Source organism: Mobula birostris, chromosome 21 (genome assembly GCF_030028105.1).
Source record: "Mobula birostris isolate sMobBir1 chromosome 21, sMobBir1.hap1, whole genome shotgun sequence".
Classification (NCBI taxonomy): domain Eukaryota; kingdom Metazoa; phylum Chordata; class Chondrichthyes; order Myliobatiformes; family Myliobatidae; genus Mobula; species Mobula birostris.
The window spans coordinates 27,280,358-27,304,440 of NC_092390.1; the positions used below are offsets into that span (position 1 = coordinate 27,280,358).

Sequence of the window (24,083 nt, forward strand, 5' to 3'; positions counted from 1 at the left end):
TTGGGCCAGTCATCTGTATTTTGTTTCAAGTCTCTGGAATGAAACTTGAATGCACTACTTTCTAACTCGCAGAGAGAGGGAGCTCGGCTGATAACATAATGTGGTCATTTCTCAAACCGGTTTTGAGAGTACATTTTAAGTTGTGCTGGTGTGGAAGGAAGTCTTGACAACATTGTTGGCAGTGTGTCATGTTGACTCAGAATGGATGAATTTGTTGGCTTCACTTCTGTTGCAGCATAGTTTCCACATCAAATGACATCTGTTGGATATTATTGTGTGTCATAAGACTAATTGATTATACTTTTACTTTTACTAAAAAACTTCAATTTACATCAGAATAATGAGTTTCTATAGTAATAATGCTGGATAAAATGTACATTCTCCCTCATTTCTCTCCTGGTGGCATGTATAGAAGTGCTAGATTTAGCCGTAACTACTGATAAGTGAAGTAGGTAGTTCAGAAACTCCTTTGTATTTCTTACTATTTGTTTCATGTTTGTGTTTCATTTGTCTTTTCTACCCTATTTCCGTTCTTTCATTTTACTTTTTGTGTTGCTTCATTTTCTGCTTTGATTGCTTTCTAGTTTCATAACTATTGTACAGTTGAAAAGAAACAAATTAAAATATTCTTTTCAAATCAAGCAGGTCAATCACTATTCTCACTGAGTTTATTGTTGTATGTTTTGAACTTTCTTCTAACTGTTTAACCATATTTACTGACTAATTTCTCTTTTCTCTGGTCTCTCCATTTCTTTAATTTTATCTTGTTGATTTTTATTTAAAATTTGGATTTTATTTCTGAATTTTTTAAAAGAAATCATTGAACGAAGTACAGGAACCACCAGGTCTTACCCTGCACCATACTCGTACAAGCCAATCTTTCAAACAAGGCCTTTTCAATCATGGGCAACAACACCCATTTCGGTAGCTGGACAAGCCAAGTCTGGAATTACCTCTCTTTCAAGTTCAACGTCCAACACGCCTACAGCCTCCCCACTAAAATCAATTTGGTCTGTCTCTTCTGCTTCACCTATCAGATCAACCATAGGAGCTTCCACAACTTCCTCAGTAAGATCTATGAGTGATTTAGCATCTCCACTTAGATCATTTAAGTCCACATCTTCACCTATAAAAACTGTAGTGACGCAGACTCCGTATTCTGTTAAATCTTCCTCTGCTTTGGTTTCTTCACCAGTGAAAGCATCAGTAATGCCTGAATCACCTTCTGTAAAAGGACTAACTTCGTCATTGCTTTCTTCACGGCTTTCTCCGGCATCAACAGCAGGATCACTTCTGGAGAGATCTTCCATTACCATGACGCCGCCAGCTTCCCCTAAAGCTACTGTTAACATGTACTCATCCACCTTGCCATTCAAGTCCATAATTACAACAGCACCCACGGTCCTGTCCTCTCCTTTGAAATCCATGTCATCTTTGGGGTCTTCTCCTGTTAAATCTGTCATCGAAGCAGCCCAAGGACTTCCTGCTGCCTCATTTTCTCCTTCTAAGTTGGCCACTTCATCGAATGGCCAGATATCTGCTAATGGAGTGGTGTCACCAGTCAAGTATCCCTCAGCTGCAGCTTTTTTCAGCAGTCAGACATCTGGTTCGTCTCCTGAGAAAGCATCAGCCGCTATGCTGGCAAACAAGTGCATCACAACTGTACAAAATGCAATGGAGAAAGCCTACACCACCAGTAATAGCGTCACATTTGCCCCTCTTAAATCCTTTGCGTCAGCAGCCCCTTCTGCTTTTCAGACGATAAGATTACCTTCTGCTGGCTCCTTGTATTCTTCATTGAGGTCTTCGTCTGTGACCACCACATCTGTGACATCATCAACAATAACTGTACCTGTGTACTCTGTTGTAAATGTGTTATCAGAACCTCAACTGAAAAGACTCTCAGAGACTACACCATTAACCAAGTCAGCTGCTGCCTTGTTGTCACCAGTAAAATCCTTGACCACAGAGTCTCGCACACAAGTACAGTCTCAGTTTACCAAGACATTGTCCCCACTGAAGAACTCCCTGAGCCTAGCTCCTTCAGCACTGAAACTTTCATCTGCCCCCTCTCTGTCCTCAAGTCAGGAAATTCTGAAAGATGTGGCTGAGATGAAGGAAGACTTAATGAAGATGACAGCCATCCTGCAGACGGATTCTGCTAGTGACAAGGCATTCCCGTCGGAAATGTCTGCAAAAGGAGTAAAGAGCGAAGACGAAAGTGAGGAACCTTTTAAGCTTGTGGAGAAAGTTAAAGAAGACTTGGTGAAAGTTAGTGAGATCCTTCAGAAAGATGGGCTGACGGAGAATAAGACTGGTGTGAAAGGAGCTCAGACAAATGGTGAGCTTTCAGGTGAGGGTGAATGGGTCATGTTCGACTGTGATGATATTGAGGAGGCAAAGCAAAAGGCTAATGAGCACTTCGGCACGTATGTACCAATAAAAGTAAAAAATGGAGGAGAAAAGGACTTCAGTTTGGCAAGAGTCGTTGACTATTTGACGAACGATCTTGGAATTGATACGCTGGGAAAAATGGGTGATAATAAATATCGCCAAACTGACATCAAAAAAGAAGGTGAAGATAAAATGTTCTCTAAAAGGACTCATAAGCCAACCATGCCTTTGCCAGAACATAAACTTAAGATGCCTCCGCCTCCCATGCGGCCGTCGGCGTCGGAGAAGGAACTCAGCAAGCTTGCAGATGCGTTGATGGCGACTGAAGCTATTCTGGAGTCGCCTGATGATTTTTCTCAACATGATCAGGATAAGAGTCCTCTGTCAGATAGCGGGTTTGAGACCAGGAGCGAAAAGACGCCTTCTGCCCCTCAAAGTGCAGAGAGCACTGGGCCTAAGCCTCTCTTTCACGACGTTCCCATACCTCCAGTCATCACAGAAACACGTACAGAAGTAGTCCGCGTCATTAGAAGCTATGAACCTTCACTAGGTGAAATGCAGGAGCCCAAAGCCGAGGGGTTGGCTCCATTGCAAAATGCAGATATGTTCTCGGAAGTGGAAGAGAAGCCAATTGGGTCAATAAAAGACAAGATGAAAGCTTTTCAAATTAAAATGAAATCAGAGGACGAAGAAAGTAAATGCTTAAAGAGCAAAGAAGTGCGTGTGAAAGAAGAAACTCAAATTACAACAACCACTAGGATGGTTTATCACACACCCCCCTGTACCGAAAGCAACACGAGTGAGAGAATAGAAGAAACTATGTCAGTTCGTGATATAATGAAGGCTTTTCAGTCAGGCCGTGATCCTTCCAAAGAGCTAGCTGGTCTGTTTGAGCATAAATCGACAGTTCCTTCAGAAAGCAACAAGGCTGCAGAAGCAATGTCGATTTACCTTGATAAAGACTCTAACTTGAAACCAAAAGTTGAAAGAACTTTTGAATTTCATATTGAAAAGGGAAATAAAATAGAGCCTACAGAAGTCATTATAAGGGAGACGAAAAAACACCCTGAAAGAGAATTATTCGTTTATCAGAAAGATTTTTTGGGGGACAGTGAAGTAAGAGAAGCCAAAGTTCTCCCTGAGAGGTTTGACGCTGGTCAGGATGAGCAGGCACAGCGGGAAGAGGAGGAGCTCACAGCCGAGGAATCCCTTCCCTCCTACATGGAATCCTCAAGAGTGAACACTCCTGTCTCCCAGGAAGATGAGAGCCGTCCCAGCTCGGCGCAGCTCATCTCCGATGACTCGTACAAGACGCTGAAGCTTCTCACTCAGCAGTCAGTCGAGTACCACGACGATGAATATTCCGAGCTGAGGGGGGAGTCCTACAGGTTTGCAGAGAAGATGCTTCTTTCTGAAAAAATGGACATTCCTCATTCTGATACTGAAGATTCTGCCACCGAGCAGACCTCGGCCTTTTGCCTGGGCTCACAGGCCATTGGTCATTACAAGAGACCGAGTGATCCCTCACAGGAGAGGGAACTTGCTAAGCTGCACAAAATGATACCTGATAACATTGACAGATCCACTGGTCAGGGGAGTCGCTACGAAAAGGTTGCAGTATTACACTATCCACCGGAGTCTGGCAGTCCAAAGCACGCTCTGTGGATGCGCTTTAGTGAAGACAGACTGGAAGGTGGCAGAGAGAAGCTCATTTATGAAGACAGGGTTGACAGAACGGTGAAGGAGGCAGAAGAGAAGCTGACTGAAGTATCTCAGTTTTTTCGAGACAAAACAGAGAAGCTAAACGATGAACTGCAGTCGCCAGAAAAAAAGCCACACAAGAGGGAAGGAGTGCAAAGCCATTCGGGGTTCAGTTCTGCTAGCAGCAGTCCAGAGAAGTTGCGGCTGTCTGATATAGCGCCCAGTGACGAATGGAGCCAAGAGAGGCTGAACGAGCAGTGTCTCCGTAAATATTCGGTCCGTGCCGAGGAGAAGAGAGTGGCCAATGCACTGATGGATTCTGCTCAAAGGACTTGCCTGCCCCTTTCAGATGACATGAAACATAAAATGAAGCAGTGTGAAGATCTCTCACAAACATCATTTCATTTAAAACAAACTGTAAATAATATTCCATATTCAGAGTCCGAGCCAGCTGTAATGCAGAAAGGCAGCAAATCCTCTCGAAGCGCCCCCTTGCAAGACGGTGTTCAAGACGATCAGCCTGACAGCAAGCTGAGAAAAATGATTGCTCCTTGCTCTAGCGCTCAAGTTGTTGAGGAGGTGAAAACAAACTTTGCAGAAAGGAACTTGCGAGAAGATCCACTAAGTGTGTCTGTTAAAAGACTGCACGAAAGCAAGCTGCCAATCTACCAATTCTCTTTAAAGGAAATTAATCAGAAGAAATTGGAGCACGCAGCGGAAGGGGCCATTTCAACAGTGAAGGAAGTGCACTCCAGCAAGTTCAAGGACTTGAGCAATCTCGGAGGTTTTAACATGGGAACCGATACTGTGTCGCCAGTGCTTCAGAAGGTGGTGGAGATTACATCGCATGTGGCCACGACTCCAAAGCAGTTGGTGTTTGGCACAAAAGGCACAGTTCAGACTTCTGAAATGGCAGCATCATTGAGAAAAGATCCTGAACCGCAAGTAAAATTGGATAAAGAGAAAAAGGTGTACAGAACCTGGGAAAACTGTGGAAACTCCAATCGCAAATCACTTACGCATGTTCTTGTGCACGACAACCTGATGGAACATGACGTGGCTCAGGCTGAGCTTAGATCTGACGGGCTGATGAGAGAAAAGATCAGCCCTGTTATGGACAAGGAGCACCTGTCAAATAACAGGCATTTGATAAAGGAGAAGGGATCTCTGTCCCAGAAAATGGGTTGCACAGAGCGAATTATCAGAGACAGTGAGAGTTCTGTAGCTAAGCCCACGAAAAAGGAGGATTCAGGTCCATCACAGATCCCAGTCAGAGTTCCTGAAGAAAAACCAAAACTGTCAAAGATCCAGCCATGCAACGGTGGCCAGATGAAATTCCACGAGGTTGATGTAGCCGTCAACGTGACACGTGGTAGAGCCAGAAAGGGTCAACAGTTCAGTGAAGCACCCGCAGCCAATATCCAGACCAATGAATCCAAGGATAGTCAGTCCATAGTTAGGGAAAGCACAGACAGTTGTCGGGAAGAACTGGAAACCTCCCCTGTCAAATCTCCTGACTCTCTGGAGTTTAGTCCTGTTAAAGATTCTTCGCTGAGCGAGTTCTTTGATCAGAGTCCAATTGAGTGTTTGGATAAAGCAGCACCTTTGGCAAGCATTGAAGGTTTTAAAGAAATAAAGGCTTTGCCTGTCTACGTCAGTGTGGTCCAGATGGGGAAACACTATGAGAAAGAAGCAACGGGCCCTCAACAAGGAAATCTTAAGCGAATAGTCAGTCAAGAGAGTAGGACAGTGCAAGAGACGAGGGGCACATTTTATACCGTTCGCCAGCATAAGCCGTCCCCCTCTCCTCAGGGTAGTCCAGAAGATGACACCTTGGAACAAGTATCACTTATAGAGAGTTCTGGTAAAAGTCCTCTTACGCCGGAAACACCCAGTTCCGAGGAAGTCAGCTATGAACTTTCTTCCCAGGTGCCATCCATGCATGGAAAACCTAGTCCAATTCCTGAAGTACCCGGAGAATCAGAGGAAGAAGATCTGGCCAGAGTAGCCTCCGTTAAAGATGTGAGTGGATTTACAAGATCCCCGAAGCAGAGCGATTTAGACGGAAGTGACAAACGCCCGAAGGAAAATCGAATAGCCTACATCGAATTCCCTCCGCCCCCTCCTATCAACACTTTGGATACAGAGGTGCCCAGCATCAGGAAGAAAGACCACTGTGCACCCACGGAAGATGAGCTGGACGTAATTGAGCTGAACTTGCAGGAAGAGCATGATAAACACTTCATGGCTGAGCCTGTCATCAGAGTACAACCACCCTCCCCTATCCCGCCTGGGGCCAATGACAGTGATTCAAGCAGCGACGAATCCATCTTTCAGCCAGCCCCTCTGAAAAAGTACACCTTCAAACTTCAGGATGACACCCCTCCCGGCTCGTCAAAGCCGAAACCAAAAGAGAAGCATAGCAAAGACGATGATCCCCAAGATGGCGATGAAAAGTTTGATTTGGATGTTACTTCTGAGGCGGATGCAGTCCTGAATGGCAACAACGATCAGTCAATCACCGAGTGCTCCATAGCAACGACTGCAGAATTCTCCCATGACACCGACGCTACAGAAGTTGACTCTCTCGATGGATATGACCTGCAGGATGAAGATGATGGCCTAACTGAAACGGACTCTAAATCCTTGAATCAGGGAATAGAAAGCAAACTGGATGTTTGGGTCACTGAAGGGATATTGAAGCAGGGGGATCGTTCCTATAGCCAGGGTAAACTTGCAGTAATTGAGGAAGAAGGAAAGGTAGGCGCTGAAGAAGAAACACCCTTCCAGTCTAAAGCTCAGGCTTCTGAAAAGAAAGGCGAAGGGAAAACTGATGGTAAACAAGGACCCGAGATCTTCACTTTGGAAGGCAGGCATCCTGACAGAACCGGGTTTAATGATACATATTTTAGTTACAATCTAGATGAAGAATTTGCAACCCCGTTTAAAACTGTTGCTACCAAAGGCCTTGACTTTGATCCATGGTCTAACGGCCGAGGAAACGATGAAGTCTTTGAAGCTAGGTTGAGAGAGGATGAGCAAAAAGCCTTTGGCTTAGCAGTAGAGGACAGGTCCCAAGCAACAACACCAGATACAACCCCAGCCAGAACCCCAACAGATGAGAGCACTCCAACTAGTGAGCCTAATCCCTTCCCATTTCATGAAGGGAAGATGTTTGAGATGACTCGCAGTGGTGCAATTGACATGAGCAAGAGGGATTTTGTTGAAGAAAGGCTCCAATTTTTCCAAATTGGTGAGCATACTGCTGAAGGGAAGTCAGGGGACAAGGGGGAAAGGGTTAAAAACACACTTGTAGTCACAACATTGCCTCAGTCAGGGGAAAACACAACTGAGGCATCAACAGATGCACCACAAGTTGAGCACGAGAAAGCCCAGACTAGCGGAAATGGTCTGGAATCGGTATCCGGTGGCAACGCAGCAGACAAATCCTCATCAGCCACAGCTGCAAAAGTTGATCCCAAGTTACGCACGCCAATTAAAATGGGAATTTCTGCTTCTACAATGACGATGAAGAAAGATACGGGTGCAACTGAGCTGGTTGAAGTTAAAGCTGATACTGTGCTGTTAGATTATCAGATTTCAGAACATGCAGTGCTAGAAATAGCTACAGTTGAGACTAGAGCTACGAGTCAGGAGTGTATTATAGAAAATGACAGCACTGATTTGCCTTTAAGTTATAATATAGACAAGTTTGATGCCCCAGTCCCAGAAACTGACTGCGCTAGGGATATTAGTCAGTCTCAAGCCAAACCAACAATTGAACCAGTTGTCCACACAGAAGAGAAAAATCTAGGGTCCTTGACAGCCCCAACAACTGACGTAGCAAAACTTGTTAAGCAAGTTGCTGAACAAGTAAAAAAGCCCAAATCGAGACTTCCAGTAAAAGCAACCATGGCCCCACTGTCAATTCCTCATACAGAGCAGAAACTGGCAGCATGCAAGATGAAACAGCCTAGGAAGAATGAGTTAAAGGCAAAAGCAGATCCTCCTAAATGTTGTGAGACAAAATCTAGAATTCCTATTAAAAATAATGACAAAACTAATATGCCTCCACTGACAGTATCCCAGTCCAGTATAGAGCAAGGGCAGATAGCAAAAGTAAAGTCTAAGCAATCTTATTCCAGATTGCCAGTTAAGGTAAGATCTAGCAATACCACAGCTAAGTCAAGCAGAACAAGCAAGGGGCAGCCAAGTGAGGTTTGTAAACATTCATTTGGATATTTTAAAGGGATTAGCAGTGAGGCAATGAAACTTGTGGATCGACATGCCAATGAAGAGAAAAAAGGGCAGTCAGAGATCTCTGATGAAGACAGCACGCCGAGAAATGGATCTCTATCAGAAGCCGGCCTACCCTCCGTTGCATCGAGGTCTCCTAGAGATATGAGACCAGAGGCAGCATCTTTAAAATCAAAGGTTGAAAAGGTCTACAGTGAGACAAGGAACAGTAAAAGGACTGGTGGGGAGGAGAGCAGTCAGGTTTCTGGGCCTCGCGTGGCTCGCACCGCGGAGATCAAGCCTAGTTTGTAAAACTTTCGACTTGTTGATCTTTAGTGCATGACTCTTTGTGATTGCCTGTGGTGTGATTTACCCTTAGCTGTCATGCTGTCATTGTCGTCTGTGTTGTCTCGTATCCCCCCCCACCCCGTTTTCTCCAGTGTAATCCCAGTAGTTATAGTAAAGCATGCCAACCAACATCTAGCAAAAGACATTAGGCCCCATCCTCTCTGCAGTCCAACAATTCTTTATAAGTCAGACAAGCAAGTGCAACACTTTTATAAGAACTTTTATTAACTGCATATACAATTTATTCATTACCTCCAGTTACACAACATTTAGCAAAGTTCTTGGGTGTTTTCAGCATGTTCAAATTCATTATCTATGTTACACATACATTTTTTACATTAATTTGAAGTTGGACCTTATCACTGATTGCAGTAGAATTTACAATTGTGCAGGTCACGAGGGTGTTTATTTGTTTAACATGGGCACGGGTAGATTTTTGACCTAAGTTTGGGTGTGAAATGTATTACTTGGAATGTTGCTCTAATTCCATGTTTAAAAACTGCAGGCCCTCAGAGTCCATGTGAAAGGACAGATATAAGGACAGCCATAGTAGCAGATCATCTGGGACTGAGCTGGACAGGTAAGATGAACTTGTTACCTTCTTACGCCCTCAAGAACAAAGGAAATCCTGACAGACGTTTTACATCCTGATGCATGTTTGAAACGATTAAGACAGATCTATGCAAGTCCAGCTGCTATTTGAAAATACTGCACGTGCTGAAACAAATCAATGAGGCCTTATAGCTGAAGCTGAGAGCGAAAACCAGTAAGAAATTTATGCTAAATATATATGAAGTACTTGTTAGATGTCATTCAGAACATAGTATCCAGCATTAGGTGCCGTGCTTTAGAAAGAATGTCAAGGCCACGGAGAAGGTGCAGAGAAAATTCACTAGATTGGTACCAGAGATGAAGAATTGAGTCACATAGGAGATTAGAGAAGCAGGAATTGTGAACATTTTAAAGAAAGAAGATTAAAGGGGAGGTACAACAGAGGTGTTTAAAAATCAAAGTATTTTCATATTGTTTCCATTGGTAAAGGGTAATCAAATGGAAATACAAGACGGCTGGCAAAAGACCTGAGGGTTATTAGGTAGCATTTCATATCTGGGAATGCATTAACCCGGGTAGATCTGCCAAGACCCGAAGTAGACCCTAGATCTGATAACTTTTCCAAAGAATATTGGAAATTGTGCAAGCTTAGGGGGATAGTTTTGAAAAGCTGGATCAGGCATAATGGACTAAGTTAGCTTTGTGTATGCTGTGATCACTTATAACTGTTCCAAACAAAATATCTAATAATATCTGCCTTAACCACACCCAATGACCTGACCTCCACAGCTGCATGTGGCAACAAATTCCACAAATTCACCACCCTTTGGCTAAAGAAATTTCACCACGTCTCTGTTTTGAAAGGGCACCCCTCTATCTTGAGGCTGTGCTCTCTTGCCCTATACTCTCCCACCATGGGAAACATCTTTTACACATTTACACTGTCTAGTTCTTTCAACATTTGAAAGGTTTCAGTGAGATCCCCCCTCACCCTTCTGAATTCCAGCAAGTGCAGACCCAGAGCCACCAAACGTTCCTCGTATGATAACCCTTTCATTCCTGGAATCATCCTTGTGAACCTCCTCTGGACCCTCTCCAATGCCAGCACATCTTTTCTAAGATGAGGGGCCCAAAACTGTTTATAATACTCAAGGTGAGGCATCACCCGTGCCTGAAAGCCTCAGCATCACATCCTTGCTCTTGTATTCTAGACCTCTTGAAATGAATGCTAACATGGCATTTGCCTTTCTCACCACTGACTCAACCTGCAAGTTAACCTTCAGTGTGTTCTGCAGAAGGAATCTCAAGTCCCTCTGCATCTCAGATCCCTGGATTTTCTTCCCATTTAGAAAATGAAATTTAAATGAAATACAGAACAAATTTAATCACTACCAATAGTACTGCAGTTCTATAAAACTGTATTAGTTCCCAATACTAAATCGACAGAGGAGTTCATTCACATCGCATTCTCTTGACTGTAAATTAACAAAATCAGCACAGACGCCTACTTCACATAATGGACTGCCTTCATACAGTGCTGTTGACAATTGCATCCTCCAGATTTTAATTTTCATTCTAAAATTCAGGATGATTGCCTATACCTTCAAATTTTTTTGTACTTTCTAACTTGTTGAACTAGTGGAAAAATTTTCAGTCCCAGTTGTTTCTGGCATCTCCAGACATAAATACTTGAAACTGCAGTGAGAAAAACAGGTTTGAATAGTTTATTTCTCAGCAACTATCACTGACAGAAATCGCTTCTTTTGAACACAAACATGCAATTGACGCTATTTTAAAACTGTTTGCTCGAAGCTCAGAGTTGTGTCTAAGGACCACATAATTGCGCATGTCTGACGTTAGTTAGAAACTCTTCGGCAACAGTCTCCTGTCCCAATTAAGTGGCAAAGTGTCCCAAGTAAACTAAGGCTATTTAATTTTTATTCTTTAAGAGTTGTGCCAAATAAGCAGCTGCCCCGAATAACCGATGGCCCAATTAACTGGAATCCACACAGAATACATAATTAAACTAAATAAGTAGTGCAGAAAGAGAGAAAAATAATTCTGAGGTAGTGTTCATGAGTTCATTGTCCATTCAGATATGTGATGGCAGACGGGAAGAAGCTGTTCTTGAACCATTGTGTGTCTTAAGGCTCCTGTTCTTCCTCCTTGATGGTAGCAATGAGAAAAGGGCATGTATTGGGTGATGGGAATTCTTAATGGTGGATGCCACCTTTCTGAGGTATCACTTTTGAAGGTGTCCTGGCTGCTGGGAAGGCTAGTGCCCATGATGGAGCTGGCTGAGTTTATAACATTCTGCGGTTTTTTTCCGATTCTGTCTAGTGTCCCTTTCACGCCAGATGATAATGCAGCCAGTTAGAATGCTCTCCACAATACATGTATAGAAATTTGCAAGTGTCTTTGGTGACGTACCAATTCTGCTCAAGCTCTGAATAAAATATAGCTGCTGGTGTGCCCCCTGTGTAGTTGCATCAATATGTTGGACCAGGATATATCTTCAGAGATGATGACACACAGGAACTTGAAACTGCTCACCCTTTCCACTTCTGATCCTTCGACCAGGATTGGTGTGCATTCCCTTGACTTCCCCTTCCTGAAGTTCACAATCAATTCCTTGGTCTTACTGATTTTGAGTGCAAGGTTGTTGCTGTAACACCACTCAACCAGCTGATCTATCTTACTCCTGTGCACCTCCTCGCCACCATCTGAAATTCTGCCATCAATGGTTGTATCGTTACCAAATTTATAGCTGATGATTGAGCTGTGCCTGGCTACGCAATTGTGGGTGTAGAGAGAGGTGAGCCGGGGGCTAAGCACACATCTTTGAGGTGCGTCAGTGTTGATTGTCAACGACAATCATTCAACCTACCTCACTTCATTCAATCTACTGTACTGCATTTGGTATTTATGTAAACCAAAGCGAGATTTAATGACAGCTTTGCAGTATACCCTTGTTTAGTTGACAAGGATGACCTTGAGCTTCCAGTCACCTATCATCCCACCCTCTCTGATCTCTCCATCTGACCACCTACAGCATTCCAATAATGCCTAACATAAGATTGAGATACAGCACCTTGTCCTCCAAACAGGCACAGTGGAATCTCCAGGATTCCCTGTCAATTACATTTAGATCACTGGTCTTTCCTTTGTGTGTCAGAACAGCCTGGCCCTAATGTAAGACCATCTCTGACTAATCTGCAGGGTACTTCTAGCATGTTCTTTTGCTTTGGATTTCTAGTAACTCTTCAATTAACATCTCAGTGTTCCAGAATCTTTTTTTTAAGCTTTTGTTCTCTCTTCAACTGCTCTCAATCATGGCACCAAAAGCATTACATCGGCTGGGCAATCTTAGTCCACATCCTATCTCAGACATTTCTTCTGTTCAGTCTGCCCTTCAGCTCTTAAAACACAGTTGTTTTCTCACTGTTTCCGATCCTCATTTTGAAACTCTGTGACTCCATTCACCGGGGCTTCTGGGGTCTTGTGAACGTATCTCTCTCCATTTTTTATTAGGAATCAGAATACCAAAATCCAGATACGCACAGTGGCCACTTTATTAGGTAGCTCCTGTAGCCCATCCACTTCAAGTTTTGATATGTTCTGCATTCAGAAATGCTTTTCTGCACATCACAGTTGTAACACGTAGTTATTTGAGTTACTGTCATCCTCCTGTCAGCTTGAGGTAGTCTGGCCATTCTCATCTGACTGCTCATTAAGAAAGTATTTTCACCCACAGAACTGCTGTTCACTGGATGTTTTTTTTTTGTTTTTTACACCATTCTCTGCAAAACTCTGAAGACTGTTGTGCGTGAAAATCCTAGGAGATCAGCAGTTTCTGATCTCGCCTTCTAGCACCAACAATAATTTCACAGTCAAAATCACTTAGATCACATTTCTTCCCCATTCTGATGTTTGGTCTGAACAATAACAGAACCTCTTGGCCATGTCTGTATGCTTTTATGCATTGAGTTGCTCCCACATGATTGGCTGATTAGATATTTGCATTAATGAGCAGGTGTACCTAATAAAGTGGCCACTGGGTGTATTATATTTCACAACTAAAATGAAACACGGTCACAATAGCGCTATCAAGGATGCCTGCCACCCTGCATTCCCTTCTCTGTCTTCTACCCTCTGGGAAAAGATACAGGAACTTAAGAAGCCCAGATGTCTTGAGTCAAGAACAGCCTCTTCTCCACTGCTATCAGACTTCTGAACCACTCACATCTTTCGCATCCCATCGCTGGTGGTGCTGCCATGATCTCGAACTCTTCCTTCTACCTCTCTTGGATATTCCATTCTGTTACAATCTTTTCACCATTCTGTTGCTTTGAACTCATTGCTGTATTTGTCATTACATTTATTATGATGTGTGTTCACTCTATGGGCTTCCACAAGCAAGGAATTTCTTTGCACCCTGGTGTGGATGACAATATACCAACCTTTTCTGGTTTTGACCAAGGGTTGTTAACCTGACATATTAATGCTCCTGCTCCAGTCCACAGATTCTGCCTGACCAGTTGAATGTTCTATGCATTTAGCAAAAAAAAACTAGTTAAATGCGAGAGCAAAGTTTCTCTTCATTTAGTTGCAAGTTGTTAATAAGTGATTCCATGTCTGCAGCATTGATTGCAGCATGCATCAGTGAAATAAGCGTTTCAGGTTGATGACTTTTCACCAGAACTGTGCCTTGATGAAAGGACATCAGTCTGAAATAGATTCGGCAGATGCTGGAAATCCAGAGCAACACATTCTTCCCCCTTTCCTTTCCAATCCTGATGGAGTGTCTTGAACTGAAACATCAACTGTCTTTTCCCCTGCATAGATGTTCCTAGACCTGCTGTTTTCTTCCAGCGTTTGTATGTTAGTCTGAACTCGTAGTTCCTCCTCCCTCCACAGTTGGTTCCTGAAGCCTTAAGTACTTGCAACTTTTTCTGTTTTTATTGAGATTTTCATCATTAGCATTATTCAACATTTAACAATAAAGAGTATTTCCAGTCCATCATAGGAAAGGCCCACCTCACCATTGAGCACATTTACCTGAAGTACTGTCACAAGAAAGAAGCATCTCTCATCAAAGAACCCCCTCCATCTGGACCATGGTCTCCTCTTGCTGCTACAATCTTACCATTCCACACCACCAGATTCAGTAAGAGTTATTACCCTGCAACTATCAGACTCCTGAACAAGTGTGGATAACTTCACTCACTTCAATACTGAACTGATTCCACGAACAGTAGACCACTTTCAAGGACCCTACAAATCAGTATTTTTTTTTAATTAGTGGCATGATTTGTCTTTTTTTGTACATTGGTTGTTTGTTAGTCTTTGTGATTTATACCTTTTTCACAAATTCTATTATATTTCTTTATTTTCCTATAAAAGCCTGTAAAAAAATGAACCTCAGGGTGGTATATGTTGACGTAAAAACAGTTTGGTAATAAACACTTTGAATGAGCTCAAAAATCACACTTGGGTTCATGACCTAATCTGAGATAACAATTGATGGAAAGTACAGTTATGATGAAAGAACTAATCTCAAGTTCATTTAACATAGTGGTATTTATTCCAGGTCTTAAAATACCACAATGAGTCTTTAAATAACAACAGAAAATTAGCGAAGTCTTCTGGCTAGTACTCCCCTTACCTTAAGTGACTGTTTATTCACCTTACTGTGAAATGTCATGTCACAGTTGTGTGGCAGAGGCAGTTGCATGTTCTTCCTGCGACTATCGGGATTCCCGCTGAGTGCTGAGATTTCTGTCACATCTCAAATACATACTGGTTGATAAGCCAATTGGTGACTGTAAATTACCACTAGTGTAGGTGGATAATAGGAGAATCAGGTGGTAGGATTTAGAATATAGAATATAGAACACTACAACACAATACAGATCCTTGGACCTGTGATATTGTGATTTTAGAGTAGGCTAAAAGATTGTCAATCTAACACTTCCTTCTGACATAGCCCTCTGCTTTTCTGTCATCAATATCCCTGGCTAAGAGTTTTTTAAATGTCCCGAATATATCTGCTCCCGGCCAAGCATTCCATGCACCCACTACTCTGTTGCTTCAAAAAATCTTACCTCTGATAAACCCCCCTATGCTTTCTTCCAATCACTTTAAAATTATCTCCCCCCCCCCGCCCGCCCATATTAGCTATTTCCGCCCTGGGAAAAGATCTTTGGATGTCCACACGATTATCTTGTACAACTCTATCAACTCACCTCCATCCTCTTTCATTCCAAAGACAAAAATGCCTAGCTTGCTCAAAGTATCCTCATAAGACATGCTCTTCAATCTAGGCAGCATCCCGGTAAATCTTGGTGGGCCCGAGACAGAGTAAGTCACTGGGTGATAATTGGAGTTACAGGATTAATGGAATTATTCCAGAATAGGCTTGGAAGTTATACAACACAGACACAGACCATTCAGCTTATCCATGCTGATCAGGATGCCTATGTACACTAGTCCCATATTTCTGCACTGTACCCGCACCCCTCTATTCCTCTCCTGGCTATGTACCTTTCCAAATACAGAACTTTTTAAATGCTGTAATTTTACCCGCCTCTCTCAGCTCACTCCATATACACATTCCCTCTGTGTAAAATAAACCTCGCTTCTCAGCTCCTCTTTAAATCTTTTCTCTCTCATCTTGACCCAATACCCTGTTGTTTTAAACTCTCGTTCCCAAAGCAGTGACGATCTATCCTACCTATGCTTCTCCCACAACATAAGGAAAATGAGAACTGTTGGGATCACATGTAAAGCAACATCTTTTGAATTTTAAATGAAATTAATCTGTAATGTTTTAAGTTAGTTGAATGCTTTTGTAGCTCTGTTTCTAAAACTGGCAAACAAGAAGTGTTTTAGAGCATTGGAATTTATCCACTGTGTTTACAAGGCAGTAGGCTGACTGTAAATGTGCAGTTCTCCCAGTGCACCACTCCATGGGAACCAATAGAGAAGGCTACAATCCGGTCAAGATGGTGCCAAGGTGCAGTTTCTGTTTCTGTTTCCTGTCTCTCCACTGAATACTTTTATTTTGACCTTCCATTCATCCTGCTAGGCTTTGGTCTTTGCATCTACTTTTACATGCAGCTTTTTGTCTCCCACTTGAAGTTCATGCAACAACCTTAATGCACGCAGAGTAGATTCTGGTTCTTTGTACTTACAAAAGCAAGGCGCTTGCAACTTTACTGAAGCTCCATGAACTCTCTTCCAGCTTAAACCAAGCCACATTTTGCAAGTAACTGCCTGATTTATATATCAGAAATTCTCTCAGAAATGTAGCCGACCAAACTGTTGTAGTCAGACCACTGTTTTCGTCACTTTCATGATTTCCCTGAGCAGCATGGTCCTTCTTTGGTCCAATATGCTTTCCAACCAAAGGCACAGAGGTTGGCGCCAGCACCAATTTTCCCTCTTTTTGGGGAATGGTTCTCTGTGTACAGCATAAAGGCAGGTATGGCATGTAACCGGTGGATGGATCTCCAATCAAGTTGTAGCTGTCTCAGCCACTCACGTCCCCACAATGCTGGCTTTCCTGTTTTTACCACATACAAGCCCAATGTGGCTTGTTGGTTGTTGGATTTTACCGTTATGAATGTCTTTCCCACAGGTGTTATCTTTTCTCTAGGTTCTTTGTTTGATACCTGCAGGCTTCAATTTAGTGTCTTTGAAATGTCATTCAAATTCACTTTGTGGAATGGCTGAACAGCTGAGCCAGTGTCAAGTTCTATATTAATTAATTTGCTGTTCACTTCTGGTATAAGCCATATTGCTTGTCTATTGTTAGTTTTCACATTGTAAATCTCAAGGCTAGGCAGACCTGTGTCACTCATCATTATCAAATTTTTCATCAACAGCATACAGTTTAGTGTTCTTTTTGAAACTGCATCTTGACTTTTTATGTTTATCTCTTCCCTGTGCAAACAATTTATTTTTATCTGCCCAGCATGCCATTTGTAAGTGTCCTACTTTGTTGCACTCTGCAAGTTTCACCCTTAAATCTGCACTGGTCTGGTGTATGTGCCCCTGTCACAATGGTAGCACTATTTGTTCAGTGAGACTAGTTTCTGTTTAGATGTTGCAATTTTCTTCATGTTCACTTTCATTCCTGACTGCAACTCAATTGTGTCTCTTGCTGCTGTTTCCATTGATACAGCTATTTCAACCAGTCTTTTAAATGTAAGCTGTGTTTCAGTTAGGAGCCGTTTTTTAAATGTTTTCTAGTAAGATTCCACAAACTAAACAATCTCTCAGTGCATCATTAAGCCCATTGCCGAACTAACAATGGTTAGACAATCTCTTCAATTCAGCCATGTATGCTGAAATGGACTCCCCTTTTTGATTCCCTTTCTTTTTGCTTATGAAACCAAGAGTGTTCTGCAAATCAATAATAGTTTCAGTTCTAAATGTGCCTGCATTATTTTCATGATATCAACCAAGCTCATTTCGGCTGGATTGGTTGGAATAGTTAAATTTCTAAGCAGAGTGTATGCCTTTAAACCCAATGCACACAGCAATGGTACTCGCTTCCCATTGGCTATTTTATTTGCTTCAATTGAGCGCATCAATCTTTCCAATGTAACCAGCCATTTCTGATCTTTTGTTTTAGGATTATTGACACCCAGTACTCATTGTTTATGAATCTGTGAATTTTCTGCTTTTTTTTAAAACTCGACCCTGTCTGTCTCCTTTTCTGAAGAGCACATGCTGTGTTGTTTTTATTTCTCGGCCGTTTCTAGCTGCATTTTTTTTTACTTGAACATCTCGCTGTGCTTCAATGGGCAGGTACTCATCTTGGGTTTGTTTTAAATTTTCTCATTGCCTCTGCTATGCTTTGTAACCCCAAGAGATAAAATTAATTAAAAGCAAAAGACCTAGAGCCAGGAATGTGAGTCTAACTGTGTTGACTTTGAGGCACTCACATTATCACTTGGTGGTGTGATAACATATGCCATTTATGCACTTTTACCTGTAACCAGCAATGCATTATGTGAACAACAAAGTTTGCTTAGTCAAACAATACATTTACAATATTACTCAAATATTACAGAAATATTAAATACACAACAACCCCAATCTGCAAGTCACTTCAAGTCCACTGGGGAAATCAAAGGTCCATTATCTGCAAAACCATGAGTTGGTTGAAGGCTGAAGATTGCTTGCACTGTTGTTGGAGGACTGAGTATGTGGGTGGGAGGGTGAAATGAGGTTTGTTTTGCTGTTGCTGATTTGTTGCTTGGCTTGTTGGCTTGTTCTGTTTTGTTGTGTTTGATGTTGTTCTATCGAGCATGGTAGGCATGATATGTTAGTGCCAGAATGTGTGGTAACACTTGGGGGATGATCACGGCAGTCTTGGGTGCATTGGTTGTTACCACAAGCAGCACATTTCACAGTAGATGTGTTTTAAAGTACATGTGATAAATAAATCAGAATCTGAAATATTTCCTCCAGGCCTCTCTTCACCCAGAAAACTGTAACATGTATGCCATCTGCTGGATTCTGATCTATATTATAGGGAAAGCATTGCCAACAACATATTTCAGTCCCATTTTGAACAATATTAGTCAAGTTTCAGTAAAAAAAAATCATTGTGTTGCTTTGGATTTCCAGCATCTGCAGACATTCTTCTGTTTATGAAATATATCAGTTTATTAATTTGAATGTCCCCATCACTTCTCCCCACACAGAAAAAGCATTTGGTCCATCAAATTCATGCCAGCTCCCAGCAGAGCAATCTCAGCAGCCCAACTCCCCTTCTTTATTTGCTGTATCCCCTCTCATGTGAATTTTGAATTTCTTTGAAATTTAGTTACACAAAGGGGTAATTTACAATTGCCCATTCAGCTCCCAGCACATTGAAAAAGGGAGGAACCTGGAACATCAGTCTGAAGTGCATATGGTAACTGAAAGAATGTGCAAATTCAAGGAAGAACCTTCTCAACCTTCCAAGGTCAGGATCCAACTGTGGTTTGGAAGTTGTGGGTCAGCATCCCTAACTGCCATGCCATTGTGCTTGCCTTTGGTAATAGCCATGTTTTCATCTTTATTCATCAGACCATATTAAGTTAATTACTTATTGATCCAGCAGTCCAATGTCATGGATTCCTGTATTAATTTATTGTGGTAATCGTCCTATAGTACAAGATCATAGAGAGGAACCAGTGATAATGCCTCCACTCCAAAATAATCATCTGTACTTGCATGTTCTTTGAAAGGAGTAGGTGAACTGCAAGAGTAGTGTCTTATATTGATTACAGCTTAGTATTCAATACCATCGTTCCCTCAGTACTAATCAAGTAAGTTTCAAAACATGAAGCTTATTTGAAGCCTGGGCCTCTGTACCTCCCTCTGCAACTGGATCCTTGACTTTCTCATTGGAGATCACAGTCAGTGCAGATCAGAAATGACACCTCCTCCTCCTCATTGACAGTCAACAGTGGCACACCTCAAGGACATGTGCTTCACTCTGTGCGTGGCTAGGCGCAGTGCAAATGCCATCTATAAATTCGACGATGACGCAACTTTTGTCAGCAGAATCTCAGATAGTTGCAAGGTGGCATACAGGAGTGAGATAGATCAGCTAAATGAGTGATGTCACAATAACAATTTTGCAATGGACATCAGTAAGGCCAAGGAATTGATTTGGCATTTCAGGAGGGGGATGCACACCAGTCCTCATTGAGGGGTCAACAGTGAGTGGTTCCAAGTTCCTAGATGTCAATAGCTCTGAAGATCTATCCGGGGTTCAACATACTGATGGAATTATGAAGCAAGCATGCCAGCATTAATGGTGAGGGGCAGATAAATAAATAGAACCTATAAATATCCTCTTGGCCCATTACGTCTGTGCAGACCAGGATGCCAATTTTAACTGCCCATCTGCCTGCATGCGGCCTATATCCCTCCATTCTAATCAATTGTGAACCCTGTTGTACAATGGAGAGAAAGAAGTACATAATGTATGCAGAGGGTATTAGTTTGGCTATTTGATGAATAATTTAATTGGGCTGAATGGCCTGTTTTGGTGCTTCACTGTTCTATGATAATTTGTATTATTGAGATGCCCTACAAGGTACTTTCAAAGTGGAGATACCATTCTGTAGCTAATGAATAACAGCAGCCAGTTTAGAGCAAATTACCGCAAACAGTTATGTAATGATTAGCCAGTGTTTGCGGAATACAGATTGACTAGTGCATGGAGAGATATCTCTTGCTCTTCTTGTTACGCCTTGGGATTTTTTTATAGCTGTATGAAAGCAGACTCATCAGAAAAAGTTACAATAGCCAACTCAAAATTCTTAACAATGTAGGTACAGTTGCAAGTTAATCCGCTTCTTAAATCTGTTTTACCATTCAGTCATGGCTGATATGTACCTTAACTATACTTTCACATCTTATTTCAATATCCTTTAATATACAAACAAAGATCTAGCAATATCAGTTCTGAAATGATGCAACATAATTTTTCTTGAATGAAGGGAGCTCGGATTTCTACAAGATTTCCTATGAAGCAATGCTTTATCATGCCAACTCTGAATACCCTTCTCTAAATTGGAGTTGATGATCATGTGTTCTCTTCCTTCTCTAAAGTAAATGCTTTTTCTCTGTCAAATTCTTTTTAATACCTTGTATAAGCACATTAGATCATTCTCTTAACCTTCTGTGCTTCAATAATCTCAGTCTGTACAGCCTGTCAGGGGCAGCACAGTTAGCACAATGCTTTACAGCTGTAAGATCAGGGCTTGATTCCTGATGCTGTCTGTAAGAAGTTTATGTGTTCTCCCCGTGACCTCATGGGTTTCCTCTGGGTGCTCCAGTTTCCTCTCACATTCCTCCTGCCAATATTTTTATTGGTTTCTACATAGAAGAATACAGAGTACAAGAAAGTATAGATAAAAGGTCAAAAAGGATTTTTTAAAAACTACCAATTACATTATATCTATCCATAATAACAATCTCATTACCCCATTTTCATGTAAGTTAATCGAAAGTTATATTGAACTATACTAATTTATTACAAAAAAGAGTCTAACCCCTACCAAGACTGAAGCTGTTTATTAAGGAGAAAAAAAGGTAAAATACCTTCTCATATAAAAAAAATTAATAATAGCCAACATCTGAATTTAAACAATGAATTGAAGTTTTTGAAATTTTTGAAAGTAATTCAGAAAAGGTCCCCACAATGTTTGAAAGTCTTGACGAGATTCAGAAATTGAACAACGAATCTTCTCTAAATCTAAGCATGACATAACATTCCCACCACATTCCAAAGACATACGGTAGGGTTAGTGAGGTGAGGGCACGCTATGTTGGCATTGGAAGCGTGGCGGTACTTACGGGCTGCCCGATATAATCTTCACTGATTTGATTCAATGCAAAACAACACATTGCACTGTATGTTTCAATATAAGTCTGACAAATAAAGGTAACCTTTCTATCTTTCTTTATAATTCCCTTAGCTGCAGCATTGATACATTCAGTCTCTGCTATCCCAATCTACTCTTCCTGAAAGTCATATCCTTATCTGAATGCTGTTGTTCTGATGGGATTAGTCAGAGCTCTGTGCAATTGTAATATCACTTTGTCCTTTATTACTTAACCGTTTTGAGATAAAGCCATCTTTTTGTTTCTCACTTTTCTTTCTACTGTGTGTTGGATCCCTGATTCTCTTTGATCATTTCACAACTCTGAGCTGCTTACATTCAGAACAAAGTCTGATGTTATGTTTCAGTGTGGATCATCTCTCACGTTTCCACATTGAACTCTGACTGCCACTTCGCATATTAATTTATATTTACAGCTTTTTCCTGCCATCTGCACTGTTTATTGTACACTGTAATTTGCCATCATCAGAAACTAAGAATATATGTCATTCTTCTTCTGCCACCACATAACTGAAGTTTAACCCTACGCCTTCCCACCCTTATGCCCTACCGCCCTTTCTCGCATCCTCTTCCACTCACATCTTGAGATGTGTGCTGAGGTCTCCAAAACAAACTTGTATCTATGTTTGACTCAGATGTGAACATGCTTCATAAACTATTTTCTGCTTAAATATCTGATATCAGATCTTTTTATCTTTCTAAATACTGTGATTCCAAGCTGCTTCTCATTTTGCCAATTCACTGCCCAGCTGAATAGCTTCAGTTTTATTTCTGATTCAACCTCATTGCGTCATTCACATCAATAAGAGCTGGACTATGCTCCCTTGCTGTGGGAGTGCTTCTTAGCAATAGTCAAGGCCCAGTCAACGAAGGAGTGCAATGTGTTCACAGAGTTATTTATAAATTCCAGAGATTCTACACCTGATTCTGCCATCAGCAGTGTTTATTGCTAGAATATAAAAAAAAGTTTTATGAGTTCTGCTAATTTATGTGTTAAATGGCAGTATGCTTTTTCTCCTCCACTTTTAAATAAAACTCATTGTAAACCTATTCCTGCTGTGTCAGGAGTAACATTTTACAATCTTGCACTATGTTCTCTATCACAATCCCATGCATTCTCAATTTCCAGCCACCATGCAGCACAGGGCTCATTAAGATACATTGCCTCTCAATAATAATGCCATTAACTTGCCCAGTTTATTTTTTCAGTGGCTTCATCTCATTTACTGCTGAATGATTATAAGTGTTCACTATTGTTAGTGGGTGAAGTTAAAAAAGTTTCTTCCCCCCAGGCAGTTAGTCTGATCAATCATTCTTAAAAGACCCTATCATGGGCCGGCTGGTGGCACAACAATATTGGCGCCAGACCCGGGAGCGGAGGTTCCCTGGTTCGAAACTAGTCGGGTCCACTCCAGAGTACGCTTTCCATCTGTGCCGGGTTTTGAGTGTCGAGATCGCAACTTGACCTTGTAAAAATAAAGGGAAAATACTGCGAAAATGTCTGTGTGAGGAGTGGCACGCCACACGGTCTCTCTCTCGCTCTGCGCCTTGTAAAAGCCATGAAAAAGACATCATCACAGACACACGGACACGCAGACGCACACATACAGACCCTAAAAAAAAAAAGACCCTATCATATCCACCTCCACCACTGTCACCGGCAGCCTATTCCACACACTCACCACTCTCTGCATAAAAAAACTTACCCCTGACATCTCCTCTGTACCTATTTCCAAGCACCTCTCATGTGAGCCATTTCAGCCCTGGGAAAAAGCCTCTGACTATCCAAATGATCAATGTCTCTCATCATCTTATACACTTCTATAAGGTCACCTCTCATCCTCTGCCGCTCCAAGGAGTAATGCCAAGTTTACTCAACCTATTCTCATAAGGCATGCTCCCCAATCCAGGCAACATGATGTAGAAATTTGCTAGAGTCTTTAGAATCTCCTCAAACTTCTCATGAAGTAGAATCACTGGCATGTTTTCATGATTGCATTTCTGGGCTTGAGACAGATCTCTTGAAACGTTGGCACTCAGGAATTTGAAGCTGCTCACTCTTTCTACCAATGACCACGTCAATAAGGCTGGTGCGCATTGCTGATGTTCAGTAAAAGTCCTGTTAGTGTCAGATGCTGGTGCTTGATATGCAACGATATTGCACTGCTTACTGTCCGGAAGGAAGATAGTCAAAGACACAGTTCACACAGTTAACAGGTTACAAAATATCTGGTCCTTACTGAAGGTATTAGGGCAGAATAAACCCTTTTGCTGATATACAAGGCAATAACAAATAAACTATATCAAGCCACGTCAGTTTATCATGGTACCACCTCTTTTCTGAGAAAGGATGAAGAGGGTCTGTCTTAGGTGCCACACAGGTTTTTCCCTCACGATGGGCTTTGTTCAGGGGTCACAGTAGTATAATAAATGAAGACA

General features: G+C 41.8%; 1 protein-coding gene across 2 annotated transcripts in view; it reads left to right on the forward strand.

Annotated features, from left to right (window-relative positions):
* ank3b (ankyrin 3b) overlaps positions 1-24,083 on the forward strand; it is a 390,132-nt gene that overhangs the window by 335,333 nt on the left and 30,716 nt on the right. The window contains exons 37-39 of one of the 2 annotated variants that reach the window (XM_072239211.1): positions 815-4,471; positions 4,547-8,572; positions 9,185-9,259. In XM_072239211.1, coding sequence (XP_072095312.1) covers positions 815-4,471; positions 4,547-8,572; positions 9,185-9,259 — 7,758 coding nt within the window. The remainder of the gene's footprint in view (positions 1-814; positions 4,472-4,546; positions 8,573-9,184; positions 9,260-24,083) is intronic. The other variant, XM_072239212.1, reaches the window with a different exon arrangement.